At 42.9% G+C, this 14,861-nt stretch overlaps 1 protein-coding gene across 50 annotated transcripts in view; it reads right to left on the bottom strand.

Annotated features, from left to right (window-relative positions):
• PPP6R3 (protein phosphatase 6 regulatory subunit 3) overlaps window positions 1-14,861 on the bottom strand; it is a 140,786-nt gene that overhangs the window by 18,280 nt on the left and 107,645 nt on the right. For 19 of the 50 annotated variants that reach the window (XM_070565682.1, XM_070565684.1, XM_070565674.1 and 16 more), the window contains 5 exons: window positions 14,361-14,447; window positions 9,376-9,473; window positions 7,683-7,737; window positions 6,683-6,813; window positions 1,369-1,490 (listed from right to left, as the gene is read on the bottom strand). In XM_070565682.1, coding sequence (XP_070421783.1) covers window positions 1,369-1,490; window positions 6,683-6,813; window positions 7,683-7,737; window positions 9,376-9,473; window positions 14,361-14,447 — 493 coding nt within the window. The remainder of the gene's footprint in view (window positions 1-1,368; window positions 1,491-6,682; window positions 6,814-7,682; window positions 7,738-9,375; window positions 9,474-14,360; window positions 14,448-14,861) is intronic. The other 31 variants (XM_070565692.1, XM_070565725.1, XM_070565681.1 and 28 more) reach the window with 3 other exon arrangements.

The following is a 14,861-nucleotide window of genomic DNA, read 5'->3' as shown; positions in this document are numbered from 1 at the left end:
CACTCAACGCTACTGAAGCGTACACTTGAAAGCACCCAGACACGCGCTCTCTCCAGCGAAACATCGGGGCCTGCGTCTCGTCTCGCCCCCTGCTGCCTGGTCTGTCCTCAGGAGCCCTCATCATCTCTTACGTGTGACAGGGAGGGTCTTAACGGTTTTCCTGTCTCCAGCGTGGGCTTTCTAATCCAGCTTTCACACTTGCCATGAGCGATCGATCATCTTGAAACAGTCAACAATGTTATTCTCAGTAAAATCCTCAGGGGGAGGATTACAGCCTTCAGAATAAACTCTTGTTCTGGCCTCTGGCCTTCTATGCCCGATTAAACAGCTGTGGGTCTCTGTGCCTTCAGATTAGTGCTTTTCTCTTTCGCACTGACTAATCCCTACTTGTCCTTAAGCACCACATTCTCTGGGAGGCCTCTGCAGACGCCAGGGGGAGCGGCTCTCCTCCTGCAGCACTGTTCTCATTACACTGTACCGTACATCTCTCCATCTCCTCAGCAGCTCTAAGCTCCTGGAGGCGGAGTCTGTCCCAGCACCTGGCACACAGAAGAAACTGGATAAAGGTGGCTTTGAACTGAACCACACAGAGAAAAGCCCATTTCTTCCTCCTGAAGAGGGCGAGCTGGAAAAGGAGTGACAGGATACAGGATAAATCTCTTTTCTTCTGTGGCTCTCAGTTTGGATCTGTAACATGTGGGCATTTGCTGGATTGCTGCTAGGGTCACGGGCAGCTGTGAGGTTACGGCGAGGTGGACCCTGACCTCCAGAGCTGGGTTTTGGCCTCTAGAACTGTGTACATAAAGGCCTTCCTGGGAACAGGAAGCAGTGTCAGCTGACAGGTGCTCTGTCACACGAAAATCTTCCCGGGCTTTCAGAAGTGAACAGTGTCTTTAAAAGGCCAGCCAATGTTAAGTCTCCTGAGCAAGTAGAGGACACAAACAAGCACTCGGCAGGACAAGCTTTAGGTTTGCAAGACTCACAGATAAACTCTGAAGAACCCATTTAAAACTGTTGAAGCTTCGCGGTGTTTCCTCCACTTTAGCGCACTCAGGACTTTACACATCACAAGATTCCCTCACCGCCCCACAGTCCCTGGTCCCTCCCGTCTGCGACGGCAGCCAGGCTCTGCAGCCAGACTCACAGCGGTCCACACGGGAAAGGGAGGCCTGCCATCAGAGCTCTCCCCGCTCCTCCCCTCCGGCCCGGGCCCTGAAACAAACCTCCACAGAGACGCGAATGACAACATGTGTTTCAACTTAAGTGTTCCTTCAGAAACCGTCTCGGATACTGCAGACCAGTCTGCCTATTTTTAAAGTACGTATTTCCAACACACAGCAACTGGCACGGCGGAATAAGGGAACTTACGTTCATTCAAGTCCACCTCCATCTTGTCTTCCGTGCTGGCACTGCTGGGCTCGAACAGGTCTTGTTTGGCTCCATCTTCTTCTTCAGAGTCTGTGCTTTCCTCACTATCGGTACTCCCCGAGCTAAGGGAAAAAGGATCAGAATATTTAATGCTGGATGTCAGGCATCAGCTAAATCTAGAAAATTCTAAAGGTCATCCAACAACAAAAAATTCATATTGCACTTCAACTGGACCCTGCCTGCCTGGCTGTCACCTTGTCCAGACTCTGCTCGTGAGTGTGCCACCTCGTCCTCGAGGCCATCGGCCGCCCTCCACTTGGCCTTTGCTTGAAGATGCGGATCAGTCTACACGCCTGCCTTCTGATAGGAGTGCGGCCAGCTCATGTGCTGTGAATGTGCGTCTCCCTGAGGACCAGCGAGACCGAGCTTTTTTCCACTTATTTACCACCCACGTATCTTCTTTTCTGAAATGTCTTTCCACATCTTTATTATATGTAAAAAATTGGGCTGCTGTCTTTTTTCTTTTACAGAGTTCTTCATATACTCTACATAGAAGTCCTTTATCAGAGAAATGATTCACAAACGCTTTCTCCTAGTGTACGCTTTGTCCTTTTGTTCTCCTGATAGCGTCTTTTGAAGAGAAGTGTTTAATTTTGATGCAATCTAACATCAAAATGTTTCTTTCACGCGAACTGCTTTTGCATCTTACAAATCTTTGCCTAACCCAGTCACAAAGATTTTCTAGTGTAAGTTTTATAGTTTTATGTTTTACATTTAGGTCTCAGATCCATTTTGAGTTAATGTGTATATGTGGTAAGAAATATGGATTGACTTCATTTTTTTGCAAACAGATGTCCATCTGTTCCAGCACAATTTGTTCAAAAGACTATCCTTTCTCTACTGAATTTCTTTTGCACCTCCATCAAAAATCCGTGTCTACACCTATTTATGGGCTATCTACTCCGTCCCTCTGATCAAATATTCTCAGTCTTAACTACCACGCTGTCTTAAACACTCTATCTTGAAATCAGATAGGATTAGTCCTCCAATTCTGTCCTTTATGAAAGTTATCTTCCCTATTCTAAGTCCTTGGCATTTTCATATGAATTAAAGAATCAACTTGTCAATAGCTACCAAAAAACCTGTCATAATTTTGTTAGGGACTCCACTGAATCCACATCAATCTAGGGAGAACTGCAATCTTAACAATATTTGAGTCTTCCAATTCATAAACAATGATCAAGTATTAACTTCTCTCACCTGTTTTGTAATTTTCAGTGCACAGGTCTTGCACATCTTTTGTCATATTTGATTTTTTTTTTTCCTGCTTTGTCTCCCCAAATTCCCCCCAGGTACATAGCTGTATATCTTAGCTGCCGGTCCTTCTAGTTGTTAATTACATATTTAATATTTTGATGCTACTATGAATACCACTGTTTAGTAATTTCGATTCCAATTATTTGTTGCAGCATGCAGAAATACAATTATATTGATCTTACATCGTGCAGTTTTGCTAAACTCACTTAACTGTCTTTGTAGGTTCCAACCAGTTTTCTAAATTGGCAGCTATGTGGTCTGTGGATACAGTTTTGCTCTTCCTTCCCGATCCAGACGCACTTTATTTCTTCTTGTTGACTTAGTGCAGCAGCTAGAACCTTCAGCTCAACACCGCAAAGCAGTGGCGGGAGGAGACGTTGCCTCTCACTCCTGATCCTGGCTGGAGATCAGGCTTTCACTATAATGCTTTCAGTATAATGCTAACCACAGGTTTATTGTGGAAATTTTAATCAAGTTGGAGAAATTCCCTTCTATCTCCACTTTGCTGAGAATTCTTATCAGAAACAGATGTTGGATTCAAGCTGTACGCTTACTGATTTTTCCAATGTTAAACCAAGTCTGTATACTTAGAATAAACCTTGCTTGGTCAATGATGTATTACTGTTGCATTTATTTGCTAAAAATTTTAAAGGCGTTTTTGCAGCTATGTGCATGAGAATAAATAAATGTGCATTTTTCTTTTCTCGTAATGTAACGTTAGCTTTTGTATCAGGTTACACTAATGTGGCCTCAGAATGAGATGGGTACTGTTCCCACTTTTTGAATTTTCTGGAAGCTTTTGTAGAGAACTGGCATAATTTCTGCCTGAAATGTTTGGTAGAATTCACCAGAGAAGCCATTCGGCCCTGGAGGTTTTTTTGTGTGTATGTGGGAAATTTTAAACTAAAAATTCAACTTCTTTAATAGATACAGGACTATTCAGGTTATCTTTTAGTGCTTGAGCTTTGGTAGTTTGTGTCTTTCAAAGATCATCCAAGTAGTCAGAGTTATGGGCATAGAGTTGTTCATAATATTCCCTTAGTACCTTTTTAGTATCTGTAGAATCTGTAGTGATGTCACCTCTCTCATTCCTGATATTAGTAATTTATATTTTCTTTTTCTTGATCATTTTTTTAGAGGTTTATCAATTTTATTAATCTTCTTAAAGAAGAGCTTTTGCTTACAATGATTTCTACTGTTTTTCTGTTTTGTATTTCATTCTAATTGGAACGTGGAAACTGAGGTCACTGATTCAAGATGTTTCTTTTTTTCAATGTGAGCAGTATACTAATGCTAAAAATGACCCTTGAGGTACTGCTTTAGCTGCATCCCCAAATTCTGATACACTGTGCTTTCATTTTCCTTCAATTCAAAATACCGTGTAGTGTGCCCTTTGATTTCTTCTTTAACTCATGGATTACTTATTTTCCACAGATTTGGAGAATTTCTAGAGATCTTTCTGTTATTGATTTCTAATTTAATTCCACTGGGGTCAGAGAACATACTTTGTATGACATGAAACCTTTGAAATTTCCTGAGACTTGCTTTATGGCCCAAATATGGTGTCTCTTGGTAAATATTCCATGTACACTTGAGAAGAATCGGGAATCCGCTGTTGTTGGGTGGAGTGTTTCATCAATGTCCCGTAGGGTCAAGCTGGTTGACAGTATTCAATGTTCTATATCTTTACTGATTTCTGCCTATTGTTTTTATCAATTACTGAGAGGAGTGTTCAAATATTTGATTATAATTATGGATCTGTCTACTTCTCTTGGCAGTTCTATCAGTTTTTGTTCCATGTATCTTGAAGCTCTGTTATTAGCTATATAGACATTTAGAACTGTCCTCTTAATTAACCTTTTATGACCTTCCCTTTGAAATTTACTTTACTATTAATATAGACCCTCTACTTTTTCTTTTAACATGTTTGTGTCTCTACGATTAAATTATTTCTCATAGGTAGCATAAGTTTTACCTTATTTTTCATCCAATATGACAATCTACGTGTTTTAATTGGGGTTTTTGGATCATTTATTTAATATCATTTAAATGATTACTGACATGGTTGCTTAGGTTTAATACTATCATCTTGCTATAGTTTTCTGTTTGTCTCAGCTGCTTTTTATTTTTGCCTTCTTTTAGATTTTTTATGATTTAATTTCCTTTGTTTGCTTATTAACCATAACTCTTCACTTTATTTAGTGGTCGTTTCAGGGTATATAGTATACATCGTTAACTCATAACAGTGTATTTTCAAGTCAATCATAGCCAAAAAACTGGAAACAGCCCAAATGTCCACCAACAGAGAAATGAATAAACAAGCTGTAGTGTATCCATTCAATGGACCACTACTCAGTGACACAGAGGGATGGACTACTGACACAGGACACAGTAGGGATGCCTCTCAAAATAATCAGGCTGAATGAAAGAAGCTTGACAAAGGAGCATACAATGTGTGATTTCATTTACAGAAAACTCTAGAAAACACAAATCATTCTGGAAGAAGAGAAAGCAGATGGTGGAAGGTATTACAAGATAGCAAGAGGAAACTTTTGCAGGTGACGGATAATGTCATGATCTTGATTGGGATGAGGATTTCATGGATACAGACAAACATCAAAACTTACCATTTGTATAATTTAAATAAATGCAGTTTATTATATGTCAACTATATCTCAAAAGAGGTGCTAAATAATAAAAAATGGCCTTCTCTCATCATACTGTGTTCCCTCTGGGTGTCAACTGTCATCTCCTTCAGGACACTGTCCTCATTGCCACACTAATTCTCTACCTCTAGACAGATGGTGTTCTGTTAGGACGCACTGCATGGCTGTAACGTGTGAGAAGAGTCTGCCTCCAGAGGACAAACGGTAGTAGGCAATGGCTATTTAGTGAATTCCCTCAACACGAGGACCAAAATTTCAGAGCGCACGGTGACAAACAAGTTTGACTGGGGCTTAATCTTTAAAAAAAAGAGAAAAATCCCTACGAAGGTATCTGTCTCTCATTGCCTGGTCCTGGAGCTGCAGCAGCTATCTTTGGATCACAAGGTGACAAACCAACATGCAGAAGATGACAGAGTGGGAATAAAAGAAGCTGGGTTTAATGACCTTTAACAGCTCCGGACTGTGAGACAAATACACCTTTACTGGTTTAAGTCACTGTTGGCTCTTCTGTGACCTGAAGCAATAAGCATTCCTAGGAGATACAACATAACTGCCGGCACATGAGAGAACAGGCGACGCCGGTGTGCTCCATCCAGCAAGAGGAATGGATGCCTAGGAGGCGGTGGAGGCGGGGGGGGGGGTGCCAACGGAGTTTTACTTTTCACTATATACTCTCTTTTCTTTCAATTGTATGCCATGTGAAAACATTACTTATTAAAAATAAATGAAATAAAAACAAAAGTTAAGCTGCTTTTCCCTTAACTATGAAGATTCTGATAATGAATATTCAGATAGCAAGAACTCCCTGTGTAAGGAAGCAAATTTATTTAGGTTCTTGTAATAGAGTGACTTAAAAAAAATTACGGGGAAAAAAAGACTGACCTGATCCTGATGGGCATCAACTGACATGACTCTGTCTCCCCAAGTGAGATTAACTTTCAGAAACATCTTTTCCCCTCCTTGGGGACATTTTTAGTCTTTCCTAAGAAACGGTACATAACTGAGCCGCAGCTGTTATTCCTGGTAAGGGAACATTCATTCAGCGCACTGTGTGACTACATTTCTCAGCATCGTCTCCCACTTGGAAGAGGCTGCCTCACAAGGTTGCGTGAACTGGGTCTAAACACTTTCAGCGTTTTCAAGCAGATCACCTTGACTCGTCCATGCTCCTGGCACACTGCAGACAGGGGTTTGGTCCCAGCTCACACCAACGAACACGGGCATTTCTGATCATGGAAAAGTACCGGTCTCTAGGTCAAATAAGTCTGTCTCCTAAGAGCCCTATGCTCCTGCATGGGGTATCATCACTGCTGTAACAGACTCCCTCTCACCTGGAGCGTCTTTGGGATTCTGGCGCAAATGCAATGTGCTTTTCCTCCCAGATGTCTTCCTCGTCAGAGCCTCCATCATCAAACTGCTGTATTCTTTCCTTACAACATGCTTCAAACAAGGCAATATTTCCCTAAATAAAAACGCGGAGAGAGAAAGAAAACATATTTTAAAATCAAGTTATTTTCTCCAAAAGTTACCACTGTAAATTGCATTCTTCCATTTCCTTTAAAAAATGGTGCCTATCACATACACCAAAATAAAATGTAAGCATCTAACGCCAGCTTCTGTAAGTAACAACAAAGTTTCCCTAAAGGACTGCATTCAAAATGAGCATGCGAGAAGCCAAGACTGTCCTCCTGGACTTGCTTTCGTCTAATCAGAGCAGCAGTGGAAGCCGAGAGCCGCCCTGCTCACCCGCCTGCGATGGGTCCCAGACGCGCCCTCAGAGCAACAGCAGCCCGCACGCCCTCGCGCTTACCAGGCCAGCTAAGGAACGGACCAAGAGCATCAGCGGTCCAGTCAATAGTTTCTACCTTACCACCTCAGCTAATAAACCTGTGGTCTCTCATGCTAAACAACATAAAAATCGAGACTGTGCCCATCCAAATGACACTAATCCTATGTTATTTGTTGATGTGGCTTATTTGCTTTTCAGAACTGCCTGGTTTCTCTCCTGGTGACATACAGCAGACATAAAATGGAGCAAGCTGGAGTAAAGTGCAGTCTCTGAAGCTCAGTGTCTACACTGCAATCCCAAGTGACGCTGGTTTTATTAGCCCTGTCACATCTTAACCCAGCTTGACTCACATGCAAACTCACAGGCCCGCAGGAGCTGGGCGGGTCATGTAAGTGGTGCAGAGACACCAATCTAAGATGAAGCTTCCTAAAGCGCGGGGGGTCCCAGCACATGGCACCCATATGCAGACCGACAGATCCAGTTCCCACCTCTCCATTTCTCCATACGCCTTGTTGCTCAAGACAGGAAACATTAATACTCACACTTTCATTTGTACTGAGAGTAAAGTTGATGTCTGATACCCGATCAAAAGAAACACTGTAAACAAAACGTAAGTGTAGGAATAGTTAATTATCCATAGACTCACAGAAATAGTAGTCATGAAATTTTCCAAATTTAACATATTTACACTATCACTAAAATCTTTATAAGAAAAAAACCCTCTGCATTAAATGATGCCTCCTCCCTTGGTATTAAGGAATTTATAGAGGACAAGAAGGCTGGCAGGGAAGCCTTTTGAGACGTAATAAACACACCCTCAAAGTCTTCTTATAAAATATTTTTAACATCCATGGTTACAACCACAGTTCCACGGCCATACTTATATAACCAGGAAAAAGGTTATTTGCAAAGAAGAAACAAGTCAAAAGCTGAAACGTACATAACAGCTGTCAGACACTGAGCTTTCTCCAGATACTCCCCAAATCTTATGCTACAATGGGGTGTAATCAGGAAGAAAGTAGGGAGTAAAAGAATTCACAGCCTATTGCACATAACTTTTGAGTAGGTGGGGCTATCTTCTCATTCTTAAAAGATCTGTTCTAATCCATCACTATTCCAAGTACTCAGTGCAAATTGTAAAGAGACTGTGGATTCCTAACTAGTAACATTGATTAACAGTCCAGACAGGCGAACGCCGAGATGCCACGTGGGAACCTGCAGGTTCCGGCATGACTGCTCCTAGGGTACAGACACAACCACTGCGTGGAGAGTCCTTGCTCTTGCTGGATTTAAATGAGCTGATTCTCAGGGCAGCTGACAGCCTTCGACTCCTGTGCTGTTTACAGTACTGCCTCTGGTCCACTGTGCCAACACGGCACGTTGTACGGCACAATTAGAGAGTGAAGAGAAAACTTCTCACGTGCTGTAAAGCAAACACAGCCTCCCCTGGCTGTGGTTCGACAAGCTATTGAGTATCTACTGCTAGCAAGGGACCGCAACAGATACTGGCATGCACGAACATCACCAGAGAGGACTCTGAGAGGAGCCGACCAATATTCACCACTCTTTTCTCAGCGAGCTACAATGCCCCTCTCGTAAACATTTTATTTATAAATACCTCATTTCCCAAGGTCAGATCCTAGCCCACTTGCTTTCATTTCTGTGGATCACCCACACACCTTCCATTCATTAATTCTCAGTACCAGTAATTCCCATTTCTGTGGCCCTCTTATCCTGACGACAGAATGAGTGCTCTGACTGCCTGGTTCCTGAAAAAAACCCAACTCTACCTTATGGTGAGTCCCCTAGAGAAGAGAAGACGCGTCAGGCAGGGCTGTTCCTGCCATAATAAAATGGCCCAGGGGTGCCGTCGATGAAATGGACCGTGCTGCTCAACCGCCTGACTAACGGAGGGATGAGCTACGTCACATAGCGCTGTCTAACACTAACACCCAGAAGAGCAGGACGACGACCGGAGTCCCTAAACTCATCGAGTAAACCTCTGCGACAGAGGTCAAGCAAAAGGCAATCCCTCTCTGTGGGGGTGACATTCTAATCCCTGCAGGGCCTCTGGGTGCCTCAGGCCTGGACAGGCTGGCCTAAAGGAACGCCTCAGAGGGCAGCTTTCTCCCAGCTCACGAACGTGAAGGAGCTCCAAGAGTCCAGGAGGATATAAAATGTCTCTCGGAGAGCAGCATGTACGAGACAACTATGGAAAAAGGAAAACATACTCACTTGCCAATGTCATCTTGATCTGCAAACTTCTCATCGTTGAAGCCAAACTGGTCAATAAAATTGGACGTCATTTGTTGCATCTGATAATCAGAAAAGGCCTGGCAACCCCAGGACCAGTGACAGTGATATAATGATTCTAATGACATTCTACATACTATTTGCCCATTTGTGTTCCAGAAACCATCTTATTTACATAGCCATAGGGCTTAAAAAGTTGGTGTGTTTTCTAAAAAATAAATAATTTCAGACACAATTACCAAAAAAAGACAATGTTTGGAATTTGGTCCACAAGTCATTCCAATGCACATGTCATTGTAAGAAATGTTAAGTGACCACTCTGCCCTCTATTACGAATTATCTTTAGAGAGAGGTCTGGGTTAAGTCTCGTTCAAAGAGGTGAGCAAGTCACGTGTAGACAGTCTGAAATTATGAGGTGTATCAGTCACCTCTGGACACAACCAACCTTATCCTAAGATCCAACAAGTGGTACCCACCCACCCTCCCTCTTGGCACCTCCCACCCCCAATCCACGACAGTGACACAGAACCGGAGGAGAATGACTAATAATCACACTCATGATCCTGCAAGACAATGTTCAGGGACATCTCATTTTCTTAAAAAAAGATTTATGTCTTAGAAGCTGGGAAGAATATAAAAGTAACTTCCATCCTACCTACCTTAGAGAGAGAGCAGAAAGTTTCAACACTGACCCAAAATTACTCTGAAAGGCCTACCACACTGCCAGATCTCTGGAGGAGCCAACCCTGTTTCCTGCACCGTTTCTAGAGAGCATTAGCTCACCTGCATTTTCTTAGGTGTGAAATGGGGGAATGTTAAAATGAACTCAACAAAAAAGCTGATAATCTAATTTAAAACAACAAGCAGGCCCAGGGGAGCAAGTGAAATCAGCAAATGTTCTATGTTATCAATCAGGAGTAAAGAATATACGAAGACAAGCAAGTGCCACTCCTTATTCTACCCCAAAAAATCAAAATGGAGACAAACAACAATGTGCATGCTGCCCTGTGGACAGAGCTGTGTAGAGAAGAGACAGCTCTTTCCTGCAGGTTAGCCCCATTCGAGGGGCACGAGCAGCAACTGGTGGCTGAACGAAAGGCATCAGTCCTGAGGCCAGCTGCTGGGACGGAGGCAGCCACAACCGAGGTAAACGGGCTTCTCCGTGGTTCTCCGTCTGAGCAGAGCCCACTGAGCCCACTCTGCAGACATACGCTGCAGAAACGCCTCTACCATTAATTCCTGAGTACTTATTCTGATGGCAGGGAATTATGGCATGGATAATCCAAATTACAGATAATTAAGAAATAAACCTTATATTTGGCTTTGGAAGGCATCTTTTCGTGAAGTTTGAAAAAATCTCTATCTAGTTTACTGAGAACCAAAAAGTTCACTTTTTTTCTAACTCAAAATCCCCACCCTCCCCCCATTCACTCTCACACCTTCAAGCTGCCCCCTTTCTTGCCCACGGAGATGGTACTGTAAGAGCACACGGGGGCAGGGGCCAGCCTTGCGGAAATGCATCTGGCAAGGCACACCAAGGCTGAGCCACGGGAGTCGGGCTGAAAGAGAAGGGCAGGGACAAGTTCTGGGAGGCTGGGCTGAGTTTTACACACATGGATGGAAGATACGGCACACACCATCCATATCCTCTGAAGGGCAGCTTTATCTTTTATTGGGTAAAACGAATGCTCGGGACCTCTGAAGATGTGGTAAAGAATGGCGAAGTTATTCTTCTGAGCAAGCAGCATAAGCCAGGCTCTGAGTTTTATTTATAGATTAGAAATTTGGTCACACAAGAGGAAAGGTCCCTCCCAAAATTCATTTGATTTTTTTTCCTTTAATTTTTTTGTACCTCTAGAGATCATATTATGAATTTTTTGGGTGTAAAAGGGAAGGATGTTCCCAAAAGTGTTCCTTTAAATCCTTCATAATACTTTAAATGCTGCATAAACAGAACGCAAATACTAAATGTCTTATAGATGCATATGTGAGAACATACACATATGTACACATAGATAAGCATATACAGATATGCATACATATGTACAACACATGTGCACTGTCTGTTTATCTATCTACCTATTCATCTATCTAAGAAGATATTTAGCAACTGGCAGGCACAGCAGCCTCGACACACTAATGCAGAGGAAAAAGAAAACCAAGCGACTGTAGTCCTATTAGCTCTGAGTCTGTCGTGGCTTCTAGGAAGACACAAACTAGAAAGAACTTCAGGTTTCAAATCTGATCTTTTACTAACACAGCTATCAAGGCTTACCTAAACCCATATAAGCGAAGACTGTTACTGCATTCTACTCAAAGCTACATAAGAAGTGCTTTGGGGGCTGGCCCAGCGGCTCAGCGGTTAAGTGCGCACGTTCTGCTTTGGCGGCCCGGGGCTTGCTGGTTCGGATCCCAGGTGTGGACATGGCACCACTTGGCACACTATGCTGTGGGAGGCGTCCCACATATAAAGTAGAGGAAGATGGGCACAGATGTTAGCTCAGGGCCAGTCTTCCTCAGCAAAAAGAGGAGGATTGTCAGTAGTTAGCTCAGAGCTAATCTTCCTCAAAAAAAAAAAAAAAGTGCCTTGGATTCTGAGAAATCCAAATCTGGAAAGCACCGTACAGCTGTGTAATTATTAAAAACTTTTTATTGTTAAAAAAAAAAAACACATGTGCACACACATACTTCCCAGAACAGTCATCCTGGCCAAAGCCAAGAACAGTGCAAGTCACTGAGAAGTGAGCCCACCACTTTATTCAGCAAACCTCCTTGGCAGTGTGACCTGGGCACCAGGAGCTCCTAGCCCACCTCATCTGACCTGACTGCCCCTGAACAGGCCTGTTTGGAATGGGGTGTGGGAGGCGGTCAGGTCGGTCCTCTGACTGAGCTCTCCTGTGGCAGTCAGTCCTAACTCTCCAGAGTTAGGTGAGACACAGTGAGAGGAAGACCGCCTCTCCCTCCACCCGTCAGGCTAACGTAGGAGGAGGAAACCCGGAGTGTGGGGTGGGGCTGGGCGGGCATGACACAAAATAGGCAGGGCCACAAAGCCAAATATTGTCCCCTGGCTGACACGGTTACACACCCCTGCTAAATGACCTGCCTTGCACTTTACCAACACGAGCCCTAACTTCCAATGGGAATGAGAACTTAAACTTGATATATATAAACTAATATTCTGATTATTATGGAGACCAGCGTGGAATTCTTAAATTAAGCTGGACTTGTATTCTCAACTTAAAAAAAAAATGCTTTGGAGCATACTTCTTATTTTCAAAATGATCCATGATTGGTTCATAGTTTAAACAGGCAAAGAAGGGTTTACTGGAAGCTAGTCAATCAGAAAAGAATAATTATTTTTCCTACTTTTAGAGAAAATCCACAGGGCTAGGAGCCTGGTGAGAGTAGTATTAGTGAGACAATTTTCTGACTGGGATTGTCATATGCACAACAGCAGTTAGTCAAACCAAAAAACATTAGAAAATTCTCCCCAGAACAGCAATAACCCTGGAAAAATCTAGAGAAGTAAGGGGGTCTGCTTTCCAGATACCTAAATGTAACCACTCCCCAATTAAATCAGTAGCCTAAAGTTCCAAGTTTATTAGCTTATTTACAAACAGATGTTTAAGGCATTCTTTTTCTTAAAGCTATTGCAACAGGTACAAAATCACCTTGAATTTTACACCATCAAGCTTCATTCTAAGGTGGAGTAATGCGTAGCGCTGGGGTTCATAACAGGTTGAGTGGACTATTTGCTTCCTGGGGCAATAGCAGAGAACCCTGGGGTCAAGAAAGGACTGCTTGTGGGCCTGAGGGCTCGGGATGAGCCAGGTGTGCATCCCGGGTGGCTAGTGCTCCCAGACAGCAAGGAAGGGCCTGCTGCACTCTCTAAGGCCCGGGTGCTCCCTGTCCATACCCTCGGGAGGTCGGCTTCCGAATGACTTCTACAAGAGTCAAGAATGGACAGAGAAGCCAGCCACGTGCTGAAAGGCTACTTCGGACTATCAAAACCCAGCAGCCGCTGAGCTCAGCCCACAGTGGAGTATGACGGGCTACTTGGACGCCTGAGACAGGGCCGGCAGGAGCCTCAGAAGCTTCGTCCTGGCCCTGGTAAAAGACGAGGCTTAAAGATTGAGAAAGCAGCAGCCAGGCAACATGCAGGGCTGGGCGGGAAGATGACTATGTTAATCCTCCTGCCACACCAAAGCCACTGACCCGCCAAGACTAAGGACAGCCTCTCCATATGAAGAGCTGATAATTTTCAAAAGGGCTCCTATTTTTAGCTCTCAAACTTGATACCAAGTTGAGATAGTGAGATAATCTGTCATTTCTCCAGGAACCACCAATGGATGAAAAATCAGTATATTTTTATATCCTTTTTTCTCCCCCATAAAGACTACGAGCAGCTGATAAACGGAGATGAATTTGGGGGCAGGAGGGTAGGGTGGCAATAACTTACTTCAACTAAAACTTCATTTAGATATCACTATAAAAGACCTTAAAGATATGAGAAACAGAAGCCATTTGGCTCAGGGACATTTGTGAAAGCTACTTTTACTGACATTAAAAAAGTCTTCTTATTCTCACCCACAGATCTCTACTACAGGAATCCGTAAGAAATAACCAAACTACTATAAATGCATACTTTACTGTATTTGCTGTACTGTATCTACATAATGAGCATGTTGGAGACACTTACTATTCAGTTCATTCAAATCTGCCGAATATTTACCTGACCCATCATCGTTACCAGGTATGAAACAATTCCTGGAAATATAATCAATATAAACCTTCCTCTCATGTACCCAACACTTTCTACTTTAAATGCTTCTGCTTAACTAATAAGCAACCCCATATTATATCCTAATGCATAATGCATAATCTGACTCCAAAACTGATTCATAAATGGCAACTAGACTAAGCATTCAAAATAAAAACAGAAAGCAAAGCTTTTAGGCATGACTCACTTGCTGCAAAGAGGAGTCCTGTGAGAAACCCGTTTCTTTAAAGTCAATTTCATCATCACTGGATGAATGAATATGGCAGGTTGTAACCTATATGCATAAAAATGTAAAACACTATTTAACAGAGAAAAGTTGAAGGACATTTGTATCAGCATTTTTACGGAAAAATCACATTTAGTTTTTCTCAATGTGTAACAACAGCAAGAACAAAGTAACAGTTAAGTTGTAAACCACCCCATAATTCAAGCGGACACTTCACTCCAGCAGGTGGGCTGGCTGCCTGTGCTCGTGTGCCCCTCTGTGACCGCTTCACCCATTACGAACATCCCTAGAAAACAAGTCAGAGACGAGTTACTCCATTTAAGTGACTTCCATAACTATCTCCAATTAAAGGTTTACAAAGGGAAGGCAGAAGTAACGGCTCAGATGAAATGTAAAGATAATTTATATGTGCCAAGCCCGAAGTTTTGGTAAAACTGTAATTCCCAGGGTTTACTAATGAGC

The sequence above is a fragment of the Equus przewalskii genome, chromosome 11 (genome assembly GCF_037783145.1).
Source record: "Equus przewalskii isolate Varuska chromosome 11, EquPr2, whole genome shotgun sequence".
NCBI lineage: Eukaryota > Metazoa > Chordata > Mammalia > Perissodactyla > Equidae > Equus > Equus przewalskii.
This window is presented reverse-complemented; position numbering and strand designations above follow the sequence as displayed.